This window comes from Crassostrea angulata, chromosome 9, assembly GCF_025612915.1.
Source record: "Crassostrea angulata isolate pt1a10 chromosome 9, ASM2561291v2, whole genome shotgun sequence".
Lineage (NCBI taxonomy): Eukaryota > Metazoa > Mollusca > Bivalvia > Ostreida > Ostreidae > Magallana > Magallana angulata.
In genome coordinates, this window is record NC_069119.1 from 14,251,249 (window position 1) to 14,269,946 (window position 18,698).

The 18,698-nt window shown below is 32.4% G+C and overlaps 1 protein-coding gene across 1 annotated transcript; it reads right to left on the minus strand.

Annotated features, from left to right (window-relative positions):
- Positions 1-11,904: 11,904 nt before the first annotated feature.
- Positions 11,905-15,918, minus strand: LOC128162131 (uncharacterized). The gene is made up of 2 exons (XM_052825327.1): positions 15,722-15,918; positions 11,905-13,501 (listed from the first exon to the last, which is right to left on the minus strand). Exons 1-2 carry the CDS (start codon positions 15,916-15,918, stop codon positions 11,905-11,907), a joined length of 1,794 nt encoding a protein of 597 aa, XP_052681287.1.
- Between the last annotated feature and the right edge of the window lie 2,780 nt (positions 15,919-18,698).

An 18,698-nucleotide genomic window follows, 5' to 3' on the forward strand; every position in this document is an offset into this window, starting at 1 on the left:
TTATGATAATTTTTTCTTATCGTATTTTTGAAATATTTCAAACTGAATATAGTTAGAAATTACAATTTTGTAAAGTTGTATTATAACATCTCAAATATATTTAATTGGAAAAATGCTAAATTTGAAATTGTATTTTACGACTAAACCAAATGGGCAGTTGCGCAATCTTCTTCCCCATCTTCTTTATATACACAGCTGTACGGTCAGAAAACCGTGCGTTCAACTTGAATTTTGTTTGTTTTGGTGTTTTTCAAATCTTGTTGTAAGTTTACTAGAAAAGTTAAATGTAGCAAGTAATTTATGCGTGCTAAAGTGTACCGAGAAGCGATAAAATATACATGTGACTTTCCCGAATTCATTCAAATGATTTGAATAAATCTATAGCTAAATACAATAGAACAAATGTTTAAAACGTTGATTAACGAAACTGCCGCGACTGAATATTGTATGATTTTTTTTTTCAAATTTTAATTCACTTTCGATTCGTTGTGAGCAAATGGAAATAATCCACTAAAGTGGAAGATAAAGTATTGATTGGCTCTTCTGTTTTATGATGAGGTGCATTCCAAAAGCAATATTAGTTTTATCAAACAGGTTCTTGTAAACCCATTCCGTTTTCTTTACACCTAAATGTATTAACAGACTATGAGGACAAAAGCAAGTGTGGTGGTCCACAAGACTGCAACTTTTTCCCCGTGAAAAAATTGGGGGGAAATGCTGTCAAGAGGGACAATTAACATACTATATGTATGCCCAAATAGTTAGTAGAAATAAGTATTTTATCATATCAAAGCTTTATTTGTTCTCGTTACTTGAGAAATCTACAATATATTTAAAGCACAATGAGCCAATCCACACTTTTCAAAAGTTGTTCCCCTTTGCAGGGTCAACCCAAAGGTCAAAAGGGAAAAACCAAAATTCCCCTTCTTCATACAATCAAATATTTGGGCGTACTGTGATGAAATCGCCATGGATTTGATTTATTCATTCAATATGTGGCGGCACCCACATATTTAATGAGTCATTCTGGGGCAATCAAAATGCATAGTATTACCGAAAAAGGGTTTTTAATGTCAACTGACATAGATACAAACATATAGATACAAAATATAGATACAAACTTCTACTCTTCAAAGGCTACTGTGATAAATCTTTGGGTTTTCCCCAAAAGATGACGGCCAAGAGACACAGCATTTGTAAAGTGTGGATTAAGATCACAGCTACGATTTCCACAGAATTATCCAAATATAGGAAACTCACGACCAGTTGTGCGACTAAGCGTTAAGTATTAGTACACGTATACGATACTGGCCGCGGTCTTAGACAACATTAATTATCATACATCACTCATTGTTACATGTAATTTGCCACTTTCAAACGACGCCACCGTCTAACAGTACTTTCAGTACTTTGATTTAGCCGCCCCCCCCCCCCCCACTTTTTCTGCTGAGTTAGACCTAACTATTAGGCACATAGCATCATAGAGGGTTCAGCGCCCCCACTTTTTCTCGCACCAAAGATAATTGTTCCTTAATTAACCTTGAAAGATTGATGGCAAACTTCCGGAAAAATCAGCATAGGTGTCGGAAAGGGGGGGGGTCTTAGCAACATTTCAGATGTTGTCGGCTAGGGGGGCTAAGCCCCCCCCCCCCCACACTTTTTTTTGCTTAGTTAGACCTAACTATTAGGCACATAGCATCATTGAGGGTTCAGATTGAGAAGTTGGGTATACTAGCGCCCCCCCCCCCCCCCCCCCCACAAGGGATCAGGAATTCCATGATTTGGGGAAAAAAATTCGGTAGGTATGATTTTTGGTTTGGCAGTATAGGTAAACTACTCCCCCCCCCCCCCCCCCCCAATAAAAAAAAAGGGGTGTAACTTAGCAAAATAGGATTTTCAAGATTTTGGGAATTATTTTTTTTCCCTCAATATTTCTGAGAATTAGTCTAGCCCTGCCCCCCCCCCTTTCCCGCCGCAACTTTTAATTTGCTTCCGACGCCAGTGGTGGGTACTCCCATCTAACTGTTCTTGCTCTGGAATGATGGCCAATATGTTATCCAGAGTATACATCAGCATTCATCAACACTTTTTTTTGGCCAGAAGATGCAATTAGTTTTTTTTTCTACCAATTTGGTGCATACAAGAGACATATATGTCCTCATATCATAAAAATAGTTTACTTAACTGCAGATCAAATAGGTGGAAAAATTATGTTGCTTGAGAAACAATTAATTGTCCTTCCTGTTACACTGAATTAAAATGCCTTAATATATTTATACATAATCACTAGATATTAAATTGATTTTTAAACAACTGAGATATAATTCAAAAACATATAGGCTAATTTTTATCATGGATTATATATAATAATCAGCATGATTATGCTTTTATTAAAGAAAAATACAATCATTAATTGTCTATCCTGTAACAGTCCATGTCTTTCCTGATACAAAAATATATTTTGACATCATTTACTTACAAAATGTATCTGTAAGTAATTGAAAAACAGAATATGAAATGATTGTTCACAAAAAATGATATAAAAAATGTTATGACAAGTGAACAAATATTCATAGTTCTTCTGTTATTATAAAAATTAGTACGTACTGTAACAATGATATATCTTTCCTGTTGCAAAATCACTTCTTATGTGATAACATAAACTATTAAAACAAAAATCCTCACTTAAGGTTAATTTATTGTACATACTACTTTATTGAATATTTTATGAAAAGTTATTGCTATATAAATATTGAAAATGTCTTAAAATCCTCATTTTATATAATAATAGTCTTTCCTGTTCTTAAAGTTGTCTTTCCTGTTACAAATTTACATGTAGCAGGATGGACAATAACAGGATAGACAATTACTCTATATATGGTTGTTTGTTTCCCTTCCTGTCTACTATACAATGTTGATGATGCAGTAGTTTGAAACAAAATTGTTAGGTTACTTTGTAAGAAAAGTTAACACATTTTACCTTAATGTCTAAGTCAATTTTCAATGTAACAGTAAGGACTAGGTTTTTTTCTACAGAGTAAATCATACTTACATTTGGGACATTTTCCTCAAACTAATGAACTTTAAAAAAATAGTGTCAACAACTTGGCTTCATGAAAATGAAACTGAGGCTGGTTAAAAGTATTGAATCCAAAAAGGGTCATTCTAAATATTTCTATTTTCTGTTTTTACATCCACATAACAGGATAGACGAAAACTCTTGTGACACCCATTTAAGTCTTGATATTTCTTAAAACAAGTACATTTACAAAACTTTTATTGTTTGAAATGTACTTGTTAAGAATTGTGTAAAGCATACATTTAAAAAAATGAGAGCAAAATGTACTGGATATATTTATAAACCACATGAAAGTGCAACAAAAAGTGCAACAAAAAGAGAATGCTAATTTGGACATTAAAAAAGGCAAATTTTCTTTAAACTTGTCATGCAAAAAGAATTTAAGTGTTTTGCTAATTGCAGAATATTGTGTGGTATATATCAATGTACAAATTTATATTATTTCCCTAGATATAATTTTTTATTGACCCGTGACCAAAATTTTGGCGGATTTTGAGAATGACTCATATATGTGTGTGTGTGTCACATTTCAATCTACAAGTCCTTTACAAGTAATTATCATTGTACAAACATGTAAACTTGTCTCTTAATTATTTACCGATTTCTGTTGGAAACTTGAGTTTTGATCGTCCCCGTTACACTTTGCCTCGTGTCGTATTGCATTTGTTTTGTAAGCAAATGTCTTTTGACATTTGCTACAAGAAAATGACACGTTCTCATGTCTCGCCTTGATGTGAACTTTAAGCTCGTTTTTACGTTTAAATGACTTCGGACAATCTGGGCATTGCAACGAAGAGGACCCTACGACAGGCCTCGGTTGTACAGCAAACTCGTCTCTACAATTAAAAGGAAATGCATAACGGATACATAAAAGGCTTAAACTGACCATTATTCAAAATAAAAGTTTATGACATCATAAATCTTACTCTGAGTATTGTGTCGGAATCGCGCATAACTGCGTTGCTTTTTGCGACTTTTCTTTTTCTAAACACATACAAAAAAAGTTAAACAATACAATAAACTAGTGTATACTTTCAAACATGCAAGATATTTTGATAACGGGAACAAACTTACCCTTCAGATTGTTCTTTTCGTGTATCGAAATCTATCCTTATCACCTCGTCATCATTATCAACACTTTAACAGAAAAAAGAGATAAAATTGAGAGAGAGAGAGAGAGAGAGAGAGAGAAACATGTGTTCAAGTACATGTTTGTTATGTAGATAAAATATGAAACATGGAATATGTTGGTAAAGAAAATGTGTAGCACTGCGGCGGGACCGCGCGTACACAGCGTGAAAACTAAACATAGAAGAGTTCCACATAAAGAGGAATAACTCTCAGACTGTAGAATACAAGATCAAGAAAGATAACTCTTGGTTCCACTACAATGTCACTCCTCAGTGTGATCACATACGAATTTATTTGTATTGCATATAAAACTGGAGTTGGTGGGGTATTTCTTTAACCTACTAAATAGAATGCAATAAAAAATTGGGAACCTGTCTATACTGATCGGATATATAACAACAGTACTTATTGTAAGGATAAATATGAGCAAAAAACCTGTGAAGTGTGACACATCTTTATACAAAGCACACATTTTCGTTATGTAAAATGTCTTGTAAAATGTTTTGATCCACTCCGATTTTTGCAAGAACATACATTTCAAACAATCATTTGGGTTTTAACACAGGAATATCTCAAAATGAAAATTCCAATCTTTGTGGAAAAAATCAATGAAAATGAGAGAAAAAATCTCATGCACGTACTTCTTTCGGTAAATGATATAATAAAGTGAATTGTATTTAGAATTAACCTCAATTAAACTGGAGAAAAATATTTAAAAATGATTTTATATAGTGTATAAATTTGCAAATGATATTTCATCCCTTTAAAAAAAACCTCAGCGAGAATTCATCTGTAAGCTTAAAAAATTAATAATTTTCTTATTTTTCCTAACATTAATATGACAATGCAAACATGTAATATATATTTAAAATTCACAATTGGTTGCATATACCTACTCACAGTTGAAAGTAAGCATTATATTTTACTGTTTTATGATACACAAGAACAATACAAGATCTTTAATTTAATTAATCACTATGTGGGAATTTATTTCTCCATCAATAGGATGTACTAAAGAGGTCTTTCTACCTCATTAGATACCTGAACTGCCTCGCCGCTGAATATTGATAATGACTGCACAATAAACAAGAGGCCAATGGGCCTTAACGGTCACATGAGTAGCATATAAAATATACACAAACTTGTCGAGAAGTCTCATATTTGCATTTTAATTAATTAGGTTTCATTCTGGAGTAGATAAATTTGTAATGACGACCACCTCCCTGCCTGAAATCGTTCAAAAAGAACTATCAAACCTATAATTTTTGCGAAAAACTTTACACAATCTAGATTCCTCTTACCATAGAGATGCCTCACACCAAAAATGGTAACAACCAGCCTTGTAGTTTTTTAAAAGAAGTTAAAAATGTTAATTGTTAACGCACGTCGCACAACGACGGGCGAAAACGGGTTGCAATAACTCAGGTGACCTAAAATGTCAATAATTTTTTTGTACACAATTCTCTAATCTTTCTCAACTAAGAATAGTTTGTACCAAATCTGACTGATAATGAACCAGCTGTTCCAGAGATTCAATACAAATTTGAAAAATTGAAGGCACATACATGTACATATATGGCATATTTAACTTTTACGTAAATTATACAATTGAAGTCAGTCACATTACAAAGATATCAAAAATATAAACCAAATACTGATTTAATATCTGACTCCACCAAAATACTCTTGGACCCGTCCAAAAGTTGATCATGTAATACTATATTGGAAAATCGATAATCAATATCAACGACAATGACAGAAAAATATTTAGGAGGTGAATTTTGAAGCTTTGAAGCTACGAGAGCATGTTTGAAACATGGCCCAGGCCTGGAATTTTATACTTTTCCATTTCCTTTTATACAGATCATCTGTTTTACTTTTAGCTTTCAGGACTATTTGCTTTTTGGTGGGGTTTTTTTAACATGTGGAATGGGGTATTTTAAAATGGCAAATTTTTCTTTGGTGGACCAAACTGTTCTCTTTTTTGATGCCTCTTATTTTTCTTGTGTTCAAAAATCAGAAGAAAGAAAACACCTTTGAGTATTTCAACCAATGAATCTTAGACTGATTTGATTGAAACATTATGAAAAATGCATCATGATACAAGGAATTTCTGCAAAATATACGTTTTCACTAGTAATATTTATCATGATTCAAATTTGGTTAAATACATACCCCCCCCCCCCCAAAAAAAAAATAAAATAAAAACCACATAAAAAAAACAGGAAGAACAAATACTGACATTTGTCTCATAAAAAAACCCATCTAAGTCTTAGCAGATCTGCTTCGTTTTAAATGTTTTCTTTTGATAGATTGTACTTTAACAGGTGGTTAACAATATTTCTTTGGCACTGAGAATCTGGTATATCTCATCTGATGTCCTGCCTTTTCCACATATTTTACTGGATATGGGGTCTTTAAAGGAACAGGGAAGATCCATACTTCTACGTATTTTAAAAAAAAAGAATAAAAAAGAAAATATGCCCAGGATAAGAAAAAGGTAAAGATAACGAACTGAATGATCAATCACCAAAAAATGCATAACATAACAATGAAATAAATTGAAACATGATTTTAAAATAGTGATACTGAAATTTAAATAATTTAAAAACTGAAACATAAAGTAACATTTTTTTCGATTTCTAAAGCTTATCCAATAAGAAATCTTTTATCTAGTATTTATTTTATTTATTTATACCTTTTATGAAAAAAATGTGACTTGACTGCTTAATAATAAACATGAACTATAATAATTCTATACAAAATAACAATGATATTTTTCGTTTTGAGGGTTATCACATATAGTCCTACCCTTTGACCAAATTACAACTGTTTTGCAGAGGAACTTTCAATTCTTGAACTGTAGATTTAGGGCTTCATGATTATTTAAGCAGTTAATCGGCACAGTTATTTACAAAATACAAGTACCAATTAATTTCAGTATCAGCGGTAAACAGCTAAAAGCAATAAACATCGGTTAAAATGTTCAATGCAGAGTATAATGATCATCCCTATAATCCTATTTATTACCCTATGTAAACTGACAGTGGGTATCCGATTATGTTTATTTTTCTCAACAGGGTTAACTCCTGCAGTCAAACCACTTTTTGAAATAGATAATTATCATTTGGGGCTAATTCAATAGATCGTTAATTCAAAACAAAGGGCGTCTTCTACATTTCTTCCTGAGGAAATTCTGGTGAAGTTACCGTTCACAAAGTAAGTTTGCCCTGATTGGTTCATTATATATGCTCATTAATGAAAAAGAGTGAGCAAAATGAGCTGGTAACTTGCATCTTAATTATCAATAAATTATGATTACAAACTATAGACACTTGATTGAGAAAAACATGAGCTAAATTGGGAAAATATCGATAATTATTTGATTTGGGAATGGGTCCATTAAACTGACCAAAATAAGCCAGTAAAATCACTGAAACAAAAACAGATTGGGAACTATAGATTATAAAAACATTTTATTAAAGATGGCGATCATCAATATAATCACAAAGTTTCTTTTACCTGTGTTGTCACTCTGATATCGATGATCGTCTGGAACTGGTGCATCATTATCTTCCTCTAATTTTAGAGAGCTCGTTCATCTTTCCCTTGTAAGTGTGTATTATGTGTTATCTGGTATTTAGTGTGACCAGAGGTCACGTGTGAGTTTTGACTGGTTCTTGGAATTGCTAAGGAAAGCCGCGTGTGATAAACGTTAGTCGTTTGAGCCAAGTAACCCCTGCGAATGTGTTCGGAATGTTTCCTTTATCGTAGCTAAGTATGTAATAAATCCAGAGATGCTCGAATGAAAGTTCACGAGACTTCACCTAGATTTGTTCAGTTCCTGTGAAATTTTGAGCGGAAGTGTAAGTGTTCGTATAATATTCTCAAAATACGTAAGTTCTGTTCATTTTTCATATCATATCCTACTTTGATTTATGTTCAAACATGAAAATCTGTTAAGATATATGTTTTATTTCATCCTCTAGAGGTTATTTAAACTAAATGATAATATTTAGAACAGAGTTATCGTTCGTGTTCAACCACTCTACATGTGGTTGAAAGTATAAACATTGGTTGCCTTATAAAATCATAGCCATGTTTGATGCCTTTGGCGTGCAATTCCATGCTTTTTAAAAAAAGAATGGGTGTTTGGTTTGCATAAAAACTTAGTATATCGAGCTATGTTCAAGGAATATTCTGCATAAAATATTATAGTCTGTTTTACAATTGATGCTATTACTAGGTCAGGCGCGGATCAAACATTAATCCTAAAAGGGGAACCGTTACTAAGCATGTTAATTGTTGCAATAGTAGAAAAAAATTATAATTTCTATTTACATATTTATTTCTAGAACTCGTTTTATCCTCTAATTAATGAAGATAAGGTTTAAAATCAATAAATGCCTAGATTTTACATTTGACTACAAGTACCTATAAATTCTAAGAAATAGACTATCATCATGAGGCACAATTTTTACTGCGAAACTAAAAGGGTCAAATAAAACCACGTGGTCTAAATTTAAATGACAAAATCATTCGCAGGGGTGCAAGTGTGTCCGTCTGTCGGATATATCATCTTTGTCATACTTTGTATTTTCATCATTATTTTCATTTAATACATATTTTAATACACATCTGGAGTTATTCTTGGATCTCAAGTCTTACAGAGGATATTGGTTAACTTGTTGCCCATTATTGGACCACTAGAGGACCAATTTCAAGGATTTTCAACACGACATTATTCAACAGCAGTTTTCTGCATTTAAGCATTACTTGTTCCTTTCAAGGTTTTTCGCATGCACTGTTTCAAAATTTTGAATTATGTTTCTGATTATGTTATAGTATATTAATGTTATCATTTACTTTGTTTCTGTTATCATTTATCAAATTGTGTTTTGTTTTACTCTTGAGAAAACCTTATCTATTCTTTTTGTTCAGTTTTATTTCTGCTAACAAATAGTTACATTTTTTTACAGTTACCTGTTGAATATCATATTATTATATGATGGACCATGTCATTTGTGTTGTTTTCATTTTCAAGACAGGGTATGAAATAAACTTCTTATGTAAGAAAAAAACCTATTTAAGTTTGATATTTAGGCTAGCTGTGTTGAGATATTTTTATGAATAGGTTTTTAATTATCAACAATCAAAAACAGTAACACAGATTGATTTCATAAAATCTTAATTAGCTTTTGAAAGCTTTACTTGTATATCTCATTTAACAGCATTTACAAGCAAAGAGGATCTAAAGAAGAACTGGCAGATCCTCTATTTCTCTGGAGGACTTTACATGCTGACCCACTTTTGCAGATGACATATCCCGCTATTGTTTACATAGTGTCTTTGGCAGCTCTTATCGCAACCTGTACAGCTGGTGTCGAACTATGAACTATCTGTGCGCCACCGTTAGGTCAACTTAGGGCATTGGAATTTTAAGTAATAAATGGCTTTCATGATTAAATGTGTTCTGCTTTTGTTTTGTTGGAGAGGATAATAAGCATTATGTGTATTAAATTTTTCCAAATTTAACAACAATGTCGATGATTTTTCCCAATTAAGAAGGACCCGGTCCTTGTACCATAAAGTGATGTGACGGCCCTGGCAACATGTCAATGTGAGAAAAAAAACCTTTGGTAAAATTGAAACTTGTACATCAAAGAACTGCTCTAATTTGTATTTATCAACGCTGATTGTCAATAACATAAAAGGGGTTCTGTGCTTATAGTTACTGTGTTCCATAAAAAAAAAAAATGTGTTGTTACTGTGATTGTTGTTTTATTAAATAAAATTGTGAACAGAAAATGCTTTCTGTATTTAAAAAAAGGATCTAAAAACAATATTATTTCTTTACAAAAAAACTAAAAGAAACAAGAGGCCAATTGGCCTTAACGGTCCCCTGAGTAGCATATAACCCGTACACAAACTTGTCGAGGAGTCTCATATATGCATTTAATTAATTGATTTCATTCTGGAGTAGACAAACTAGAAATTTATTTTATTTTAATTCATTTATCATAATTCATTGTTTGATCACATGCTGAGCTCGCCCAAAGGGTCGCACCGTAAAACATATTAAACACAAAATAAATATAATAAATTAAAAATAAAAATAAAAATAAAGAACTATATATGATAAGGGCCAAAAATGGCCCCCTTGCCAATATTGATGATTTTTTCCCTGTAGGTAGAGTTAGTGGTAATATGTTTATATATACATAGTTTGTCTTGTTAACATGACCTTCAAGGTCATTTTAAGGTCACCAATTGTCTTAAGGTAACGGGATGCATCAAATTACACTTCTTGGTCCATTTTTCTTTTTTTGAACCTATTTTCAAAACAAAACAATTTTGCTGTAAAATATATCTGCAGGTGATAAGCTTTATTTAAAATTCATTCATTGATATAAATATATTTAGCATTTTATCCGATTTGATATTTTTGAAACAGCGTAGCACCATTCCTGACTAGTTTTAATGAGCCAGCATGTCATGACGTCATTATTAAAGAGTAAAATCAGATCATATTTACATGTAAAAAAAAAATCAATCATTATTAAAATGTTTTCTTTTTTAAAATAAATATCATTGAAAAATTATTTTTGTTCACATTATTTTTAACTTGAACATAAATTAAATTGATCGGAGTATATATATAAGGATATGAAATAGCTTTGGCACGAGGAAACTTGACACCGTCTGGTTCATGTAAACATGGTAAAGGCTGCAGCTTATCAACTTACAATTGAGGTACATGTATAAGCTAAGTATGTAAACTCAACAGCTTAAACAGATAAAAAGTGTTTACTTTCTTCGATATCAGAGTGTTGTGCAGCCAAAATGATTTTTATTTATTAAGTGGAATGAATAAGTTGATCGATGTCCAACACGAGTCTACTTTCACTTTACCATGTTTACATACGAACTGTAGTATTGTTAGCACTTGAAAAAAAAAAGAGACCAAAAACCAAATAGATTTTTACTCTGACATCACCAGAAATAATACCCAATTTTTTGTGATGCCCTGTGATTCAAGGAGAACTTTTATTCATTTTAACAACATCAGGAAATCCCCCCTTTAATACTGATAAAGAATTTCTCCAAGAAATGTTTTTCTAATATATATAATATCTATGCGCAATATTGAATTAAGCAATATTCTTTGTTACATTAAAAACAATTATAATTATAAAGTGATGCTGAAATCATTCAAAGCATTTGAAATTTTTTATAAACTTACATGAATACAGTACATGTTGATTGAGAAATTAACATTTAATTGAATAAAAATGTATTAAATCAGAGGGAGATAAAATCAACCAATTAATGTTTTGTAAATCTTACAGTTAATTATTATCAAGTGATCCTTAATTCATTCAAAACATTTAAAAATAGTTATAAACATACATGTATACAGCACATATGTTGATTGAGAAATCAACATTTAAGTAAGAATGTGCATGTATTAAATCATAGGGAGATAAAATCAACTAATTAATGTTTTGTAAATCTTGCAGTTAAAGATTTTTATCAAGTGATGCTTAGTTCATTCAAAACATTTAAGAATAACGAGAAAAGCAATAATTAAACTTATGAACTCAAACTCTCTCCTTCACTTAGATTTTTTAAGTTACAGACAGAAAGTAGCACATTTAGTTGATAATACAATGTCATGAAAGTTTTTTACAAGTTCATTCCTCCTCCATTGTCTGGTCACTTTCAGAATCACTAACACTCACTACTCTATGTCTAGCATCATCAATGTTTGTTGTGTTAATGTCAACACCAGAGTTGTGCTTTGCTTCATGTCTTTCATACCCAAGGTACCACAGGGCGCTGGCAATGTAGGCGCAGCAGCCAACCACTCTGGCCCCAACTTTACAAGTGCAATACCATCCACTGATCTGCTCCGGTGTGTACTGTATCCACAGTGTATGTGAGACTGACTGGGAATGTCTTGATTGAATTTTCAATTTAATCAAAGAGTCACTTTCCTTGTGCACCATCAGCTGAAATGTTCCATCTTCATCCAAATGTTCTTTCACATAAAATGGGGCTTGGTGAATCTGGTAAACACCCATTGTAATGTTTCTTAAGTCTTCTAAAGACAAGGATGGAAAGTTGCAAAGATTTTGTGAATCAACAAGTGAAAATGTGCTCCTTGTTCTCAGTAAGTTTTTTGTTGTCAGCAACTCAAGCAGTTGATTTGGTTGCTTAGCTTTATTCAGCATTTCATTCGCCCATTTAACATCCTCCTCAGTGTTAATAGCAATAGGGGGTCTGTATTTGTTGCACAAGGAGCAGGTGATGCGAACAAAGTCACCAATAGATGGAACGAGGGTGTTTGGCAACACCTTGTCCAAGAGCTTCCACTTCTTAATTCTACCATTAACAGCCTCCACAATCCACCTCACTTTGGTAATCATTCTACTTAGGTTTGCATCTTCAGTGGAGTGTTGCTTTTCTTTCTTTTTTAAAAAAGGTGGCATTTTTACACTGATGTTGTTTTCCTCTAGAAATTCCACTGCATCTCGAAAGCCGCGATCGACTAGAAAGACATCACCATCTCGAAACCATTGTCTTGAGTCTTCATTACAAGTTAAGAAATGTTTAGTGATAGAAGCATCACTATTCGATCCATCAGCATAATACGGCCCCAGTACCTCTAATATGTATCCATCTGTTCCTACAATCATCATAGGTTTTAGAAGGGATCTGTTTTTGTGAGTACTGTAAGTGCGTCTTTGAAACTGGTAGTCACAGCTTTTCTGTATATATATATACGTTCCATCTAGTACTACGACTGCATTGCTGTCATCTTCTCTGAAGAGTGTTTTTGCAGTTTCAGTGCAGTGTAAGGTGGCAAAATCTTCATGTGATAGATGACTGAATCCCAGGTTACTTGGAACGAAACTGGACATTAAACATTGTCTGGTGGTGGTGACAGTTCTCTGAACCTGTGCAGCAGTTAAACCATGTAGCACACCAAGAACTTTGTTTGATAACCCTGTCCTTAGTTTGGTTAGGAAAACTCCTAAACATGTTCTTTTAGAGCGAATTTCTGTGTTTCTGATATCCTCTAAATATGTAACAAGGTCATTAAATTGATCTTTTGTAATTCCAGTTAGTGTTTCATAGTCTTCATCACTTAAGAATGCTGGAATGTCAAAGTTCAACCGGTGACAGTCAGCTCGAAGCATTTTCCTGATATTAGTAAGCAGATTCACAACATCTGAGTGGGAGAACATGTCACTGGTCTTTGCTGCTCTCAGAAGATGAAGTGCATCACTAGAAAAGAAAGTATTCTCCAAATGTTTGTAGCAGCATCTGCTTTTTGGGTGGATAAAAACGCCGCAATTAATAAACGCCTGGGTTATTGCTGTTGATGGTATGTTAATAATGTGATTGCGTCTTGACGAATCTTTATGACAAATAACACACCATTTGTGGGATCTAGATGCAGCAGGGATATTAAGATGCACTGTTTTTGGACTCGATGGATTCGTTATTTTCGGTTCATAAATAAAGTCAGGATCTGCTAAATCCTCTTCCGGATCTTGTTGAACATGCTGTACACGTGGAAGACTACGATACACTCTTGAAAAACATGATCCACAGATGACATCATCACAATGAGTTTGCCGTCCAAGGCGTTCCTGGATATACCGTTTATATGCCAGCCCAGGTGGAATATGTCGCCTCGAGTTTTCTTTGCATCTTTTAAAACAAAGGCAGCATTGGTATTGTTTTAACTTTGGCATCTGTAAAAGAAAAAGCAATCATTTTTAATAATCAGTTTATGATTTTTTTTAGAAAGAAGTTAAGAGGTGCGGAGATCTTTTTAAATATGAAGAGGGAAAATCTACATACGCATTCTACATGTATTTTGTTTTCCGAATTAAATACTTATAAATTCCAAAACCTGGATGTTGTTAAAACAAATGTAATTTATTTAAAACATGTTCATGTAAAATTAAAATGTGTATGAATTGAGATAATATATATAAGGAGTTAATTCAGCATGCATAGCCTAGCTACTAAAGATACATGTACTGGTACATGTATTATTTTTTCATAAATCCTTTTCACTAATAATGTATATTTTTTCAAACTTATGAACAGTCATTGTTCTACTAATTTAAACTAATTAAAAATTTTAATATAGTTATTGAGAACATCAAAAATATATTATGTAATGATATAAAAATTTTATTAAGAATTTTAATGCTGAAATCTGATGTTCTATATCTAGTTTAAATATATCTAGTTTAAACATGCATAAAAAAAATCCAATAATAGCTATACTTATTAATACCAAAAAAAAACATTGGTATGAAATAACCCAGAGTAGTAATTGGTCTGCATTTATTTAATAATTACATGTTTCATAATGTGAGAACATAAACTGAAAAAAAAAATTCCTTCATATAAAAAAAAAATATCTGCGGTATGTGAGGCTCGAACACTATACCCCGCGCATTGCAGGCGAGTGACATACCACTACACTACAGTCGCCTCGTATCAAACTTGCGGTTCAACGTAGTATATAAAGTTAATATAGAGAATGGAAACTGCCCCGAGAAGTTACGATAGCGGAGCAAAACATGTAAACAGATATTTCAGGACATGAGGGATAATTATTATGGATGATTTTAAATACGGACTCTGTTATGTAATTTTTAAATGTGTAACGTTAAATGATTAGTAATCGATCGTATACAAGGTACAAAAAAATTTTATTTATCGGGGGTCCCGAACGGCATCTTTAAACGCGTACAATGTATGTGCTTGACTGTAAAGCTGTTTCACTTATATTATTTATTATTTAAGCAATTATGTGCGCAGGTGGAAAATTTTACAAATAAAAATTCATAAGCCTCGCACTGTATTCTGCAGATTGACTTATTCGATATAAAATAAATGCAATCAATGGAATTAACTTACCTCTGAATGATCTATTTTTAGAACATGGTATTTTCCGACTTTCAAAGTTGTAGAACAAGTCTCAAACGTACCGAAATAAAAAAAAAAGTCAGCGTTGTCTGTCTATTTGGCTACGCAGACGTCAACGTCATCAGAACCGGAAGTAGAATGGCCATAGCAACGACGTTATCCGATATAGTTTTAACAACGTGTATTTAATGAATTCAATATGAGCGCATCTTTGAACAAGATTTTTCTTTCGTCCATAAATGTAAAATAAAATTGTATTCATCATGTTAAATTAGCATTCTTGTTCAAAGCTGCGCTCATACTTAATTCTCTGTTTGAAGTCGAAAAAATGACAGAAAATTTGCTTGATTTGAAAAACATGATCATTTTGACATCAGTTTTAAGGCAATAAAACGTCATCAAACTAAAAAAAAAATTAACTCTTGTAAAGCATCAAGTCAAAGTCTTTGTAATGCCAGTAAAATGAAAATATATTTATTGCAATAAAATTTTATGAAAACGGGGGGCAAATATGCACTTCTATCATATATAGTTCTTTAAATATAATTTACTTACTTTGATTTCTGGATGTCCTTCAGAACAGAATTGTAATCTTGTACAAAACATATAAGATCGATGTATTTATCCTCCTGAAATATTGTGTTAAAGTAGTTGTTGTTATTTCCAGACACTTTCATTGGAGAGACGTTGTGAACGTAATCCTCTACTTCTATTGATTGCTCGTCTAACTTGGTTTTTTTAGGCGCAGCCATTTTGACGATTCTGACAATTTGGCGGGAAAGAAAAATCACGTGTCAAAACATGACGCCTACCTTATATGATCAATCGGGTTCAAGTCTCGAATTGACGGAAAAGGCCGAGCGATGTTCCGATTGCTTATATGGTATATCTCATTTATATTATATTTTTATTGTGGCGTTTTAAATCAGAGTGCTTGACACATGTCAGAAAATAGGATTTGTAGAAAAAATATCATTTGAAGGAGAGAATTGAAGAAAACAGTCTCGCTTACCCCAGACTCTCGTTCTCGAGAGCGAGAGTCTGGAGTAAGCGAGACTAAAGAAAACATTCCCTACTTTTACTTTCATTTTCAGGTCGGCATGTTGTCGGGAAATTAATCTGACTCTAAATGACACCACCAAATTTTAACAGGGGAAAGGCGGTTTAATATTATAGATAGGACTATTATTGAGTTATTGATTTCTAGACTGGCAATATCTGTCTGATATGCGAGAATAGAAAAAGAGGGGCAGTTGATTGCGAGGACATTCTGAAAAAAAATTATGTTTTCCTTGCTCTACCGGAGAGGCCCGGGATGTTGCGATTGTTTCGGGAAATGAAAATCAGATGCCAAAAGGTCACATACTATAGTATTTTTTATTCCGTGCTCATTTTTTTTTTAAAATACCAAGGCAGATAAATGGGCTAATTTGGTTCCTTTTAAGGCATGAAAGGAGAGAAGAAGGTAATTAAGCCTGATCTCTCTCTCTCTCTCTCTCTCTCAGATTACATAATTATGTATATATTACATGTACATGAAAAAGAATAAATATGAAGTTAGAAATTATTTTGATTAAAATTATAAGGAGGGAAATGGGCATACATATAGCTATTATACATAAATTTCTATATAAAATATATTTATCATGCCATATATCAATGCAGCTGCCCCCCCCCCCCCCCATTTCTTACATACCCTTCTGACAGAAAGATGAAGAAAGCAACAAAAGGTGTGTCTGTCTGTCCGTCAGTAACAAAACTTTTTGTCGCATTTATCTCAGCAACTATTTATCGCAGATGCTTGAAATTTGTACACAATATTTGTATAGGCATGCCATATCGTGGGATATATTTTTGTACCAATCAGACGTCAACTTCCTGTTAAATGACGACTTTGTATATTTTAAGCAAAAATTTTTAAACAAATTTTTGTCAAAGAATTCTCAGCAACTGTTTATCGCAGATGCTTGAAATTTTTACACAGTATTTGTATAGGCATGCTATATCGTGGGATATATTTTGTACCAATCGGACGTCAACTTCCTTTTTAATGAGTACTTTGTTTATTTTTAGCCAACATTGTCAAACAAATTTTCGTCAAAGATTTCTCAGCAGTTATTTATCGCAGATGCTTGAAATTTTAACACACTATTTGTTTAGGCATGCCATATTGTGGGATATATTTCTGTACCAATCGGATGCCAGCTTTCTGTTAAATGTCTTTTTTTGCATATTCACATCAGAGCGGGGGTAACACGAGTAAGCATTAGCTCACAGATATCTTGCTGTTACACTTTAACACTTGATAATGGATTGGCATGATAGTTTTTTTCTATATCTGTTAAGTTAAATTAGAATACGTGTAGATATAGATTGATTATACAACTGGTTAGAAATAGTCATTTTAGCATTTAAATTATTGATGCATTGCAAAGTTTTATTTCCATAATTTCTGATAATCTCTTATTATGTCAGTTGTCTCTTTTTGTGGCCTATAGAAATATAACTATAACTACAAATGTATTATGTGTATGAGTTTGGTTGCTGGCATTGAACCCTGATTGTCCAATATGTATGAGGTCTGCTAGAAGGTTAACTATTTGTAATACTGTATATAGTAATATCTTTTTGGCACTCTCATCACTATTTTGAGTCTTGGGCGTCATTGTTCATGGTAATATACCAGACTTTTTCATATGTAGATGCACAATGTATGTAGAAAGTGATGTAGGTTAATTTGTATGACCAAAGGTATGATCTTCTCAAGATTAATTATATGAGATTATTCACAATTACGTCACATTCAGTGGAACTTATATTTTCTATTTTATTTTAAATTTTATAAAATTATATTATAATAATTAAACATCCAATGGCGCAATATCTCCTTGTTCGATGCCACTTTTCAATGTTGCTTGTAGGGCTATTTTGCCATAACTTAAAAGATGTTTACATTTGTAACAGACCCTTTAGGTTTTGATATAGGGAAATATAAAAAAGGCTATTGAAACACTTTACAAATAAACAAACATATGACAAAATGCTTGATTGTGAGAAAAAATAAAACAGTGAAAATAGTTATGTCAAAACATGTAAACATAGGATTTCAATTGAAATATTCATAGGATTAGATCTTTTAAAACGAATTTTGGAACAGTACAAAATGTAATTAATCTTAAAAATAGTGTATATTAGCACCTAGTGCGATTAATATTGCCTAAACTGCGAGTTAACTTGTGTTACCTGCGTTCAGTAACATTTACATATATTATGAATCGAATGCAGATTTTGACCAAAAGTTTTTTTGTCATACATTTTCTTACGACGAATTTATTTTTCAACAAAATTTTTAATGAATGTCTTTATAAAATGTATTCTTTAATAACGTTTTTCCCTATTTTCAGTCAAATTCGTTATCTCGAACTAGATGGAACTGTTTAAAAACTTTAAGATATCAGAGGATTCGAGATATCGAGGGTAAAATGCTTTTAAAATACGTTGTTAGGACTTACAATTATTGAATTAACTTCAA

Excerpts from the sequence above, each read along its gene's own strand:
- LOC128162131 (XM_052825327.1), bottom strand. The coding sequence starts at position 15,918 with ATGGCTGCGCCTAAAAAAACCAAGTTAGACGAGCAATCAATAGAAGTA. Across the intron at positions 13,502-15,721 it reads AAGGACATCCAGAAATCAAA|TGATGCACTTCATCTTCTGA; the intron begins GTAAGTAAATTA and ends TTTCTTTTCTAG.